This window comes from Miniopterus schreibersii (assembly GCF_964146895.1).
Source record: "Miniopterus schreibersii genome assembly, chromosome: 10".
Classification (NCBI taxonomy): Eukaryota; Metazoa; Chordata; class Mammalia; order Chiroptera; family Miniopteridae; genus Miniopterus; species Miniopterus schreibersii.
The window spans coordinates 38,422,217-38,436,859 of NC_138110.1; the positions used below are offsets into that span (position 1 = coordinate 38,422,217).

Here is a 14,643-nt window from a genome sequence, read left to right on the forward strand (position 1 = left end):
GCTGGGTTTCTTATGCATATTTAAGTTATTGTCTAGTGCCCTTTAATTTCAGTCTAAAGGATTCCCTTTAGTATTTCTTATAAGGAGGGTTGGCTATTTAGTGAATTCTCTTAGTTTTGTTTATAATAGAATGTCTTCATTTCTCCTTTATTTTTGAAGTACATTTTGCTGGATATGTGATTCTTTGTTGACAGTATGTTTCTTTCTGCACTTTGAAAATGTCATCCCACTGTCTTCTGACTTCCATGGTTTCTACTCCTTGTATGTGATGCACTGCTTCTCTCATACTGCTTTCAAGATTCTCTATCTTTGTCTTTCAAGCATCTTTACTATGATGTTTCTGTATGTGGATTTCTTGTATTTATCATACTTGGAGTTTATTGAGCTTAGGTGTATAGATTAATGATTTTCATCAAATCTGGGAAGTTTTCAGCCATTATTTCTTCAAATATTTTTTCCTCTTTTCTCTCTCTCTCCTCTTCTTCTGGAACTTCATTACGCACATGTTGATGCATTGGTTTCCCAAATATCTCTGAGAGTCTGTTTGTTTTTTCTTTCTGTTCCCCAGATGGGTAATCTCAGTTGAACTTCCTCAAGTTTGATGATTTTTCTGCCTGCTCAAACCTGCTATTGAGGGCCTTGTCTTAGCTTTGGCTGCCATAGCAAAATACTGTAGACTAGGTCGCTTAAACAACAGATATTTATTTTCTCACAGTTCTGGAGGCTAGAAATCCCAGATCAAGGTGCCAATCAATTTGGCTCCTGGTAAGAAACCCTCTTCCTGGCTTGCAGATAGTCACCTTCTCACTGTGTCCTTACATGCCAGAGAGACAAAGTGAGCTTCCTGATGTGTCCTCTTTTAAGGCCATACTATAGGACACATTTCATCCTATTGGATCAGGGCTCCACCCTTATGACCTCATTTAACCTTAATCACTTCCTTACTGCAAATACAGCCACACTGCGGATCAGGGTTTCAACATTTGAATTTGTGGGGGGGAGGGGCACAATTCAGTCCACAGCAGCCCTTATAGTGAATTCTTCATTTTGGTTATTATACTTTTTAACTCCAGAATTTTTGTTTGATTCTTTTATATAATTTCTATTTTTTAATTGATATTCTCTATTTGGTGAGATATTGTTCTCATATTTTCCTTTAGTTCTTTAGACATGGTGTCTTTCAGTTCTTTGACATCTTTGAAATGTTAAAGTCTTTTATAGTAAATTAAATGCCTGGGCTTCCTTAGGGACACTGTCTATTTGTTGTTCCTCCCACCCTCACCCTCGTGTGTAAACCACATTTTCTTATTTCTTTCCATGTTTCATAACTTTTGTTGAAAACTGGACATTTAAAATAATATAATGTGGCAACTCTGGAAATCATTCCCCCCCTTCCTGCTTTGAAGGATTTGTTTCTGTTTCTGTTTCTGTATTTATTTAATGACTTCTCTGAACTAATTCTGTAAAGTCTGTAATCTTTGTCCTGTGTGACCATTAAAGTTGGTTTAGTAGTCAGCTAATGACTGGACAGAAATTTTTACAAATGCTTGGAAACAAAAAGTCTCCTAGTCTTTGCAAAAGGGCTCTGTGTACATGTTGGAGGACTAACCAGGCAGCTGATAACTCTGCTTTAGCCTTTACTTCCTGCTTGCACAGAGCCTCAAGGTCAGCCAGAGGTGAAGGCTTAGGGCCTTCTCAGGTCTTTCCTGAGAATGCATACATCCTTGAGTATGTAAGTCTTTCTGTATTTCCAGGATTGTACTGGATCTTTTCAAAGCCTTTATGGATACCATATCCCCCAACTTTTTATTTTAAATTTTGTGATTATCCTAATGCTTGCTCCAACTATTATCCACCACCTTAGGCAACCCTGAAGTGCAATGATTGCCCCTAAATGTTTCCAACACTCCCAGGGGAAAGGCTTTTCACACTGGGAGAGCTCTGAGTCAGGTCAGATAAAGACAGTCTTGGAAGTGGGATCATCCAGAAACCCTCCAGACAGGTCAAATCATGACAATTCTCTGGGAATGAGGTTTTGTAGGAGGTCCAATCCCACTCTGTCCCCTCTGGTGGCTTCTGGGCTACTGGCTTTTACCTTGATGGTGGGCTGTGGGTTATTGATTTTCAGGTCTACTGTGGAGCTGGGGTGGAGGGATGGAAATAGAGCAAGTCGAATACCAGCCACAAAGTTCATTGTTCTTCCCAAAGTTCATCCATTTTTCTTGAATAAATGCTTTCCAGATTGCTGCAAGCCTTTGCTTAATTTCCAGAGTTCTGAAATAGTTGATTTTGACAATTTAGGACAGTTTCCTCATTGCTTTTATAGAGGAAATAATTTTTTGAGGTTCTTATTCCACCATTTTTGCTGATGTCAGCTCTCTCTTATAAAAAGAATCTCACAATATGTGATCTTTTGTGTCTTGCTTCTTTAAATCAGTACTCTGTATCATGTTTTTGAGGTTCATCATGTTGTGGTAGGCATCAATACTTTGTTCCATTCATTGCCAGTTTTCCATTGTATGATGGATCTGTACAGAAATGTTAAAATATGTCTGCAAGTTCAGAGTACTAGAAAAAGGATCACCTTGAAGCATTGAAAGTATTTAGAAATACAAATGGAACACTATTTTAAAGGAATAGTTGTAAACAAGTAGGTATAGTATAATAAAATATTTTATGATTCAATGATCTTTCCTTTATCTATTTATCTACTCTTATTTCTTTCATGCTAGACGTCTTTGTGGCTTTTCCATCAATTCATCCCAAACATTTGTTGGGCACTCATCAAATCCCAGACACAGAGGGAGGCCTGAGGTTGAGAGGGAGCTGCATCTTAGCACTTAGAAGATCACACGGTTTATGAGACAAGGATAATTAACTATAAACAGGACAGATAGTTCTTAGTGCCATAAAAACAGTACAAACAAAGCCCTGTGAAGATGAAACTGTATATTTTATATAATTTATGTTTTAAATTTATATATATGGTATGTTTATATTAATGTGATTAAGATAACTAACATTTTAAATTCATAAAATAAGTTAAAAAGCATAATTGTTTGACAGAACTAAGTTGTAGAACAGAAAAGATCACCAAGAACCATTTCATGTATGTTCCTCCCTTATGCATGTACCTCCACCACCTGCACTCGCCCATGGTACAGCTTGTCCGGCCGTGGGTTATTCGGTTCCTCGTAGATGATGGACATGTGCTGACCCTGTTTAAAGAAAAACACAAATGCTTTAGTGCTGTGGCTGGGATGTGTTGAAGTTTAGATTGAGCTCAGAACAAATTTCTATGGATCTGCATTTCATGAAGTGCCTGACTCTAAAAATTTGTTTGAAAATAAACTGACTGGCAAAAGGATTAGTGGCATGGAAGCAGAATGATACTACCAGATAGAGTGCATTTTCACAAATAGGAAACCCTAATTTTCGTTTAACTGAAAATGGCTAAAAAGATGGAGAAAAAATTTTTTTAAAACCATGCCTTGCAGTCAATGCATGAGGTGCTGCCTCTATTACTGCCTACAGGATCTGACTGTGGTAGCAAGAAAGCGCTTTGGAGGGCGGGGTAGGCAGGAAGGTTAGCGGGGCCCCGCAGTGCAGCCTGCAGGGCCAGGGAGCTTCGGAGTTGGCTGGTGGGGCGGGATTTAGCCCCACAGCCCCCACACTCCAGGGCCCAGCCGCACTCACTCAGCCTCTGAACCCTGCTCCTTGAGGGACTCCTTACAGGCACAACAAGAAAGTCACACTCACCATCAGCACCCCACCTTGAACACACACACACACACACACACACACACACACAACCAGCTTTTCTGTTGTATCGCCAAACCCAAAAGGAACTCATTAGAACCACTGTTTCAGAAAGAAGAGCATTATCTGCCATAACAAATCATTTAAAACCTTAACCTAGGAAACATGCCCCAATAGGCTCTCCACTATAGCAGTTTGGAACAAAGCAGAGTAATGTTTCATGAGCCTAATTTTTCTCCCATGTTTGAAGGTGAAATTAAGGAGAAATTCTGATCATCACCTCTCCGTGAATTCTAACAGGTTGCATAATAGACTCTTTGGCAGTAAAATATAGGTAAACCAATGGCCTGAACTTGAGATACTCTGCAATAAAAATGAAAATGAAATAAAGCACTGCTATGACAGTATTGTGGAGCTATTTTTCCTTCAACTATAACTTTAAAACCTTTGGTGCTTCATTATCAAGGTGTTTTGCAAAGGTTTCTTTGAATTTTTAAAATAATAGTTCAATAAATTTGGGTGCCAGTAAACACAAGACATACCAAGGCAGTGCCTGAACACAAATAATCCACCAGAATGTGAGGCCCTCACGTCTGCTGAGGTGTGTGAGACTTGCTGGTCCCTATTGTGCAGTGAGTGACACAGACACCCTTCAGGAAGCTGTGACTGCATTGCATTAATCACAGCACACAAAGCAGAAGCAGAGTCAAGTTCAGGCCCTGGGACCCCAGCCATACATTGCAGGGGATTCAGTGCAGGATGTGACATTGCCCCTTCCCTCAGGACTTTTCTAGACTGTAGCTCTGTATTGTGTGTCTGGCACATACTATGTGATATCACTTTTCCCTCAAAGAACCAAAGTGGCTCCCCAGTATCTACATAAGGCCAAATTCTTATCATAGCATTAAACACCCTCCTTCCTACCCTTTCAGGCTTGTCTTTGATGATCCACAATGATGATACTGCCAGCTTGGACTGGTAACACCTTACGCACTGCCCCCTGCCTCAGTTTACCTCACTCTCTGCTGCTGGAAGGGTGTTTCTCCTCTCATGCCCATGTTCAAAGGCCTGGCTCAAAACTAACCTTTCCCATGAAGCCTTCTGAGGGCCTCTCAACTACATAAGTCTCCACTTGGATCCCAGATCCCACACAGCCTTGTTTGGACTTTGCCTCAAATGCTTACTGTTCAGTGGATTGTAGCTATTTGCATTTTTTTTCTTTTCTCCCCTTTAGATTACACTCTCTTTTTTTGAATATAGGGATTACCTATCCTTTATGAGCCCAGCAATGTGGTCTTGTAAATAGGAAAGGTTCAAAAACATTTGTGAAACTAAATCAAAAGATAGAAACATAAAAAAGTTTAACATGAACTTATGAGAATCAACTTATGAGATACTAAGTACATTGGGAGGGGACAAAGGAGAAACCACTTGGGCCTGGGATGGTCAGGGGCAGAGGATCCTGAGGAGGTGCTACATGGTCTAAACTCCTCTTTCAGTTTCTAAAAAATATTGGAAATGACTTAATCGAAATGTTTTGTAGAACCCTTATGAAGTGGTCCTAAAATTGAATCAGCACCAACTGTAACTGTCTTCCTGTTACTTGGGTCAGGCTTTGATACCTACAGTGAGCTGCACATCTGGCTGCATTTCCAGAAGAACCATGTCACCAGGTAGCCCAAATGACTTGATTTGGTAGGTGAGGTAGCCACCATAGGAGGAAACCTAAAATTGAAATGAAATGATCAATAGCACAGACATTAAAAAAGACTATAGCGACATTAGCCCATATAAAAATTACATAGGCACATAGATCTGGAAAGATACACAATCAACCTGTTAACAGATGTCACCCTTAGAGGGTGGAATTGAAGATGGTATTTTAACGATATACATTATACCATTTTATATCAATTAAAATGTTTAACATGAACATGATTGAGTTTTACAAGCAAAAGAAGGTGAAGAGATTAACCAAAGAACATATATGCATAGTCCATGGACACAGACAACAGTGTGGTGATGGCCAGAGGGATAGAGGGTGAGAGCTGGGTGGAGGAGGGTATGGGGGGGGGGATGGGGGACACCTGTAATAGTGTCAACGATAAAAAATAAAAGATACTTCTGTTAAAAAGAAAAATAATAGTCACGCAGAAACAAATAAGATTCTTTTATTCTAGATGACTGCTAAACCTAAGTGTTTGTTTAGTCCACGGCTATTCTAAGAAATCTAGGCCATTGGTTTTTTACTTAACTGAGAAAATTGGTTAATATCTATCAGTTACAAAATGAACCTCTATAAGTAAATTTTCAATAACCTTCCCCTGAGAGCAGATGGTAAGTATTTCCTAAGTGATTATGCATTTTCCTGAGTATTAGCCATGTCTGACTATTCCCTTAGGTGTACGGACCTTCTCTCAGGGCACATAAGTAGCGCAAGGGTGGTGGAGATGTGGAGGTGAATGGTCATGGTTTCCTGACAGCAACTTCACCTCTGGTCCTGATACCTCCCACCCTTAAAGCTAAAACCAACCAAGAAGGAAGGGGTGACTGACGGATGAAAATCAGAGGCAATATAACATCAGAGCAGGCAGGACAAAATCCCCCTATTGGAGAGTGCAAATAACTTGCAGCAGGGAAGGAGCAGCATTTCTGGGCTCCCAATCCTCTCAAGTTTTTCCCTAGAATCTATAATCTGACAAAGCTTTACAGAGTTATGATCTTAAAGTCTGGAAGAATTCTAAGGCAACATCTTGAATCATCTTATTGAGTACAGTTGACCCTTGAACGTGGGGGTTAGGGGTGCTGACACCCCTTCCTGTACAGTTGAAAACCTGTGTATAACTTTTATCTCTCCAAAACCCTAACTACTAATAGCCTACTGATAATATAAATATTTGAGTGATAACATATGTTATACGTTATATGTATTATATACTGTACTCTTACAATAAAGTAAGCTGGAGAAAAGAAAATATTAAGATAATCATATGGAAGAGAAAATACATTTATAGTACAGTATGTATTTATTGATAATGTAAGTTTATGTCATCTGTTTACAAGATGAAAAAAATCCACATATAAGTGAACCCCCACAGTTCAAACCTACGTTGTTCAAGGGTCAACTAAATGGCCTTTTTGATGGCTAAGGTAGTTTTAAAAATATGTCCCATATTCTTTGATATCCTATTTTTTATGAGGTAGAGCTTAATTCCCTCTCCTTGAGTGTGGGCTGGACTTAATGACTGGCTTCTAATGAATAGAATATGGCAAAAGTGACGTTATGTCATTTCTGAAATTAGGTTATAAAAAGACTGTGGCTTCTGTTTTGAGCCTATCATCCATCCATCTATCTATCTATCATCTATCTATCTATCATCTATCTATCTATCTATCTATCTATCTATCTATCTATCTATCTATCTATCTATCTATCTATCATCTATCTATCTATCTATCTATCTATCTATCTATCTATCATCTATCTATCTATCATCATCTATCTATTTATCTATCATCTCTATCAGTTGTTTTAGAGGAAGCCAGCTGGCAGGTCATGAGGACCTTCAGGCAACCTATGGAGAAAGAGCTTAATGCAATGGAGAACTGAGGCCTACAATTTACAGCCAGCAAGGATCAGAGACCTGCTGACAACCATGTGCGTGGATCCTCTAGTCCCAGATGACCACATCCTCATGAGAGACTCTGAGCCATCTGTGCTTGGATCTTGGTCCACAGAAACTATGCAAGATCATAATTGTATTTTGTTTTAAGATTCAAAGTTGTGGGGTAATTTGTTACACAGTAATAGATAACAGTACATGGGCCCACCTATGGAGGTGAAGAGGGTTATATGAGAGAAGCAACAGTCCCCACACTCAAAGGTCAAAACCCATAATCCTTCAACCAGAAGGCAGAGTTAGGGACCTCAGGCCAACAAAGCCCTAATATTTAGTCATTCTGAAGGTGAGAATATGGCATTACCTGAGCTGGCCCTATGAAATCCTCCCCTTCTCAGCTGCTCTACCCTATGCCACCAGGTGTGCATGTCACCCGATGGTGTTTCCACAGGAGGCCCACACTTCTGTCCTTATGAATGAGTGCAGCTGGCCAGGCTCTGGAATAACATTTTATGCAGCAAAGTAAGAGCAACCAGTGCGTTAGCTCCCGTGGGAGTGTCTAACTAACCGCGCGTGATTCTCCTAATGAAAGTCGAACTGCCACAGAATCCTGGGCTTCTTTAAATGAGCTTCCGAGTCACTTTTCAGCTTTTGTTTTTTTGACAAGGGGCCTTTCTTCTGCTTTAAAACAAAGAACTCCCAGCTTGGCATTTAAAAGCATACATGTCCCATTTGCAACAGATATTATGAAAATGGTTATTTCCTTTGGCATTAAGTAAAAAAATCAAGAAAAACATGGTACATGACTTCCTCTGCTAATGAGCTAATGCATGTGGGGTCCATGGGTTTCTTATGGTCTCAGCCCCTCCCAGAGGGAGGCAGCATCTCTCCTGCATTTGGAGTTAACCTAATTTCTTCCATTTTAGTAACCTGAACTTCCTGATGTTCCCTTCCAGACACCCAGTAAATGACGCTCATGCAGTGAGGGAGGAGGCCCGGCGAGGGCCTGGAAGAACAACAGGATATCATTACCTTGTCCCCCAAGTAGGAAGGAGGTGCCACCCAGGTCGCACTGTGAACTGTTGAGGGCAGCTCCTGGAGGTCAGCAACCACGCTGCTGCTGCCAGGGTTGAATGAGACGGGGATCTCTGCTCTGTCCCCCGTCTCCAGGCGCCAGCCCATCATATCCACAAACTGGAATACAAAAGCAAGGAATGGGAACGTGTGCCTGTGACTTCTTGGTGACGCAGGATTATGCAGAATAGAAAGAGCCATGGGGCAGCCACCTTGCTTCGAAGGCTTCCTTTCTGTGTCTCCCCTCGGCTTGCCCTTGGAATTCTCAGAGGGCAGGCAGAATGAGGGATTTATCTTTGTGTCCCAGCACACATCCTGGTTCTTGACTTTTAATAGGTGTCCAATAAATGTTCAAATAACACATAAATAAGTATATGAATAACAACTAGCACAGTGGGTACATTTTAATGGGGAGCTTCTTCTATACAAAATGTGATGTGGAAGACAGCAATCTGCTATCATTATTTTGCTCTAAATGGAGCACTGTAATTAAATATTTCCCTGGTCACAAAGGAGGCCAGGAGTTAAATTATGAGAGGAAGAGAAAGAAGGAGCTTACAAGGCATAGATTAGGAATAATGCTCCTGGGTCCCCTGGGAGTAAAGAGAGGAGACTTCAGGGTGGATTTACAAATTAATTTTTTTATTTTTCCAATTACAAGCCTGCACTCCTTTTAGGAGGCAGGCAGTAAAATGTGTAAAAAATCTTTCTTTGAATACTTGTTGGACATAAGACATTACTCTATAAGGAAAGCAAGCATTATACTACTGGTTCAAGGAATAGTGAAGGCAGCAAAAGTTTCCTTCATTTAAAGGAGTTATTTTAAAAAGTGGCCAAAGAAAAGATGTGGTGAAATATATGAGAAGGCAAAGAAAACAGGAAGAAGATTCGCAGATAAGAACAAACAAGGGGGAAGAGCAACAAAGGCCATTTATTTAACGAGTGTTTATTGAGCATCTACTATGTTCCAGGTGCTGATGTAGGCACTGGGAATAAATCAGGAGCTCACGTGCTAGTGGGGGAGGAAGGCAGATAATAAAAAAAATTTTAGAACTAAATGTAAAATATGGCAGGGAGTGATAAATGCTTTTGAGTACATGACACAAAGAAGGGCAAGCACACAGAGAGTGACCGGGGGGAGCTATTTCATAGGGAGTGGTGAAGGGTGGCCCCTGTGGGCATGAGACACCTGGCAAACTGAGGGACGGAGAGTGAGGACATCTGTGGAAAGAACACTGAAGGCTCAGGAACAGGTGAGCCATGCTTAACTTTTTAACAAAGTAATACGTAAAAACTTCCACAACCCTTCATGTTTCATACCAATTCATTCCTCCCTCATTCGGAAGTACTAAACAAAAACAAATAGACTCTCACTCCTTGCATACCTTAGCTCTTCTTTTATGTGTACTGTGACAGTGATTACTTATTCCAAAACAAAAGCAGCTGGTACAACCCTTGGGGTTTGCAGGGTCCAAGTAGAATGAGCCTTCTCGACACACATTGCATTCTGCACCTTCCACATTCTCCTATTAAAAAACACGGAACAAGAGGTCATTCCTTCTAAAGGTTCCCTGATTGCAGATAGCTAGCTAGTTGCACAAAAGAAATACCAATACAAGCTGTTAGAACATGGATGCTAACAGAACATTAAGATATATAATTGTTAAGCTTTTATACTGCATTAATTGTTTAAACTTTTATGCCACATACAAATAGAAAACTTCCTAAATTTTATATGATTCCCCTTGGCATCTGGAAGGTAGGGGAATTAGAACCAGAAGGATTCACAATATGGTGAGATCAATTCATCCCACTTACCACCACCTCAAAACATCTGCTAGGACTTGGGAGCTCTGCTACCACCTGGCAGAAGCCCTGGTGGCAGAGATGCGCCAGGAATAGGCTTCTAGGGAACCTTTAAATCTCCTGAAATTGTACATAGAAGTTTGTGTTGATTTTTCTGGAGAGGATCTGCACCTGTCATCAGATTCTTAAGAGGGTTTGCTGCCTCTCCAAAGGATGGAGGGGTAAGAGGGGTCTTCCCTTCTATTTCTATCAAATGAGAATGACTATAAAATGCTACACATATGGTGGAAATCTATTGCAGGTCAGTCCCATTTCCCATGTATTCTTATATGTTGACTCGACATGAAGACCTCCCACACTGATCGGTGGCTGACACCCTTGGCATTGCATGTTCGCTCTTACCTTGCAGAGGCAAGCCCCTGTCTCCGGGTCACAGACTCCTGGCTTCGTCCCCTCTCTGTTGCAGTGGCAGGGCATGCACTCAGGGAAGCGGTAAAACCCAGAAGTACATCGGTCACACTGCCGCCCTGTGATTCTGGGCTTGCACCTACACCCAAAGCAGAGGAAGCAAAAGCTCTCGTCATCTCCAGACAGTTCTAGAATCCACTTACACTGCAGCAGACCAGTTGCTGTACAAAGCCAGTCAAACAGACACGGTGTCTGCCCACGGGGTGCTGACAGTCAAAGGCAGAATGGAGGAAGCAGATAAAAGGCACCGACACAACCTGGGCCTGGGCCTTGAAGGTGAGGACAAGCAGATGGGAACCTATTTTACATATTTTCACTTCATTGGAAAAGAAAGAAAAGGAGTATTTTGCAATGAAGGCAACTGTGGAAGCTGCTTGTTGAGACTAGAACTGGAAGCAATTTCATTACTTGTTGGCCTATTTATTTCAGAGCATATGTAAGCAGGGCTGGGCTGAGAGAGCTTGGCTACGTCGGTAAGATAAGGTAAAGCTCTGAACATAGGAGTGAAGGAGAAAAAGCAAAAGCTGCGAAGAGTGGCCATAGCAGTGGCCTAGGAGCTGAACCCTGAGAAACCCTTAGGATGGCTAGGCAAGGGTTAACCAAAACATGGAGAGTATGACGTCTCAGTTCCTCAGCAATGCAATGCTCAGAGCACTCAGTATACAAATCCTGTGCCAAAAGAAAGGAGTTTGGGGTGGTACCATGGCAACAGAGAATCAGAAGTAAACTTCCTTTGCAAAGTCTGGCTGAATACCTTTTAAAACTACCTAAAGTCACCCTGACCTTGGCACATTTCTCCAGAGACACTCCGCTACCCAAGGAGCGGCCCTCACTGTGAAGGCAAGAGGTTCTAGGTGCCGGCTGGAGGCTCAGAACCGGCAGCCCTGAGAATGCAGGTCCTGTGAAGTCATCTCCATGGCAATGGGCTCCCAGCCAAGCGTGACGTAATAACATCTGCGAGCATGTGGGTGCTTGCCGTGCCTCACAGACAATCAGAAAATCAGGTGTTCGGCTGAACTCTATCCTTTGCTCATTAAACACTGTGGGTCCCTTAAGCCACACTCACATCAAACTCTAGTTTTAATCTAGAATCCAAAGTCTGCCTTATTCATTCATTTATTCATTCAATAATTATCGAGTGCCATATACATATGGGTATATATATATATATATATGGTATCCCCAAAAATAATGTCTACACACTTTAATAGCTGATAGCTTAATTTTGAAAATGAAATGTATTTTGATAAACACTGCTTTCATAATTATTAAAAGTGTGTGTATACATTTTTGGGGACATATATATCCCTGTGTAGGGAACCTGGGAAGGAAGGGACAAAGTAAAATAGGTTGGTCTTGACCTCAGCACATTTTCACTGAGGACACAAGACACAGAGATGCAGAATACTAGGTAATCCTGTGAGAGACGGAAGGCTGAACATTAAACTTGCTTTAGGCAATGAGATGATGAGGATGTCCCCGCAGACTTCTAGAAGGCTTCATGCTTTCTCTGAGTTTTAATACACAATCCTCAGAGGATAAGTACAATTTGGGGCTAACAGAAGAGGGGGAAGGAGGCCTTCATAACTGGAGAACTGAATATGTGCAAACAATGTTTAGAGGAAGTGAGAAAACGAAGCCAGAGAAGGCTAAAACAAGGCTTCATTAGGGTCGGTGGAAAGCTGGTCTTTATCCTGTCAGACAATGGGGATTTGAGAAAGGATTTTGTGCAGAGTGATGGATGGGAGTAGTGCTGTGCAGAGACATGTGTCCCCACAGCAGCCCACAACTCAGGCTGGCGCTCAGCACACCGCAGATTACTGTTGGTGAGTAGAGATTCCCCTATCAAGCTGTGACCTGGGACAGCATGTGTGCCTTCTACACAAGGCACAGCACCTGAACTGGAGTGGGTACCAGATATAGTTTGAGCAATCAAACATATTTATATCTGACAAGGTAGAATTTAAGGCAAAAAATGAACTGAGGGGAATGTTTCATCATGGTTTAAAAAGACACATACAAGAAGATAAAATCATAAGCATGAATTCATCGGCACTGTCTCAAGTTTTGTAGACTAATAGTTCTATGTATTCATGACAAAATTATACGGAAAATAGATCTTTAAATCCCAGTATGATTTTGTATTAACACATTCCTCTTCAACAAGGGGGAAAGAGAGAAAGAGAGAGAGAAGGAAAAAAAGAAAAGAAACTACAAACCAGGAAAAGGTAGGTCAATCAGGTGATCATCAATATCACTCAAACAGGAAGGGGTAGAAGGACTGAACTGGGTGCAGCAGGTAGCAGAGAACCATGGGGAGGGAGGGGGGCAATATCTACCTTGCCAGAAGTTGACACCTGATCAACTGTAGGAAAAAGAGGCTGGTTCTAAGATATACTGGAGTTTCAGACTTTGAGGACTGGGAGGAGGCTGTTACCATTAAGTAGAATTTTTTTAAACATCCAGAGAGAGAAATGGCTTGAAAAGCAAAACAATGGTGCAGGTTTCGGATATGAGGTAAGAGGTGTAGAATTTTTGAAGTTGTAAAGGCCCTTAAAGACCATCTAGTCTAATATTTTGTTATACATGTGAGGGGACAGGAGCTCAGAGACTTAGGGGACTTGTCCAAGACCACCTAAGTAAAGCCAGTAAGAGAACCCAGGTCAAACCGATTTGCAACGAAGGTGGGATAAGACAGCCCTCAAGGACCAGGACTGGAGCTCTGGATGTAGGAACCACCCAGGAGTCGGGGAGGAGGGTGGAAGCCAGGGGACTAGGTGGGGTGTCCACGGGGCAAAGTACAGAGGGAAGAAGGCAGAATAACAGCTAATACTTGTTGGGTGCTGGTGTGTCTCAGATATTGTTCTAAGGGTTTTTGCAAAGGATATTTAATCCTCAAAAGAACTTCAAGAGGGAGGTGCTTCTAGTATGTCTACTCTACCGATGAAGAAATAAGGCATGGAGAGCAGTAGTATGGTGACATCACCCAGGTATCTTTGATTATTTCTTTTTATAAACTTTAGGTTCTCCTAGGCACATTCTTCATTTTCATTAGGAAATTTTCTGGGTGAAAAATAGCATTCATCCCTCTAATATTTTCTAAGGAAATAATTCTTTCAGGCAATTAAAAGCTTTTTCAGCACAAACTCTGGAATTACTGTGAGCAATTTGTGCAATTTATAGCCATATAGTAAACTGAAAGATTTTCTTACATTACCTGCCAAAGGCCCTTTCATAACAAGTCCACTTTGATCATGAATGGATATGTCATCCCATGAGGTTATTACAGTCTCTGTGGTAATGTCAAGTAAACAATCACATCTTGGGTTAAGTGTGATACAGGTCAATGAGATTCCATTCCTGTGATGCTCCCTCAGGTTTCTGCAAAACTATAGGACACGTCTCAGTTCCGAGTTCGGAATTTTCCAGACTATGAGTTGTCACTGTAAAGTTTTGTTAAACAGTCCTTAGAATTTTATGTAAAATAAAAATACTCTGATAAATCTCTCTATCAAAGAAGGTGCCTTAACTGATTTTACAATTTTTAATACGTTCTTGGTTTCTTTCTCTGCAGTGCTGAGAAACTGTGTTCACAGCAATGTATCCTGTTGACCAGCTACTACTCCCTTTTAAAACTCTCTTGCTAGTCCTCAGACAGTGAATTCTATTGCTTCTCTTCCTGCTGAAAAACTGCTTCTCCATCTCCTTGGTTCCTTTGCCTCCTAGGATTAAACATCAGTACTCCCTCCAGGACCCCCACTGGCCTTTCCTCCTGCGTGTCCGCACCCCTCCTGGGTCCTCATTCACTCTGATCTATGCCCTTGGTTCCCAAACCTCCATTCTCAGCGCCGAACTCTTCACTTGGATGTTCTGTTTTCAAAAGAAAAACCAAAGTAGTCATTAAGGAAAAACAGAA

The 14,643-nt window shown here is 41.3% G+C and overlaps 1 protein-coding gene across 1 annotated transcript in view; it reads right to left on the reverse strand.

Moving 5' to 3' along the window:
• Positions 1-14,643, reverse strand: part of LAMA3 (laminin subunit alpha 3) — a gene marked incomplete at its 5' end in the record, with an annotated part of 187,030 nt that overhangs the window by 68,441 nt on the left and 103,946 nt on the right. The window contains 5 exons of the mRNA XM_081148996.1: positions 3,135-3,218; positions 5,386-5,484; positions 8,412-8,573; positions 9,839-9,979; positions 10,662-10,806. Coding sequence (XP_081005122.1) covers positions 3,135-3,218; positions 5,386-5,484; positions 8,412-8,573; positions 9,839-9,979; positions 10,662-10,806 — 631 coding nt within the window. The remainder of the gene's footprint in view (positions 1-3,134; positions 3,219-5,385; positions 5,485-8,411; positions 8,574-9,838; positions 9,980-10,661; positions 10,807-14,643) is intronic.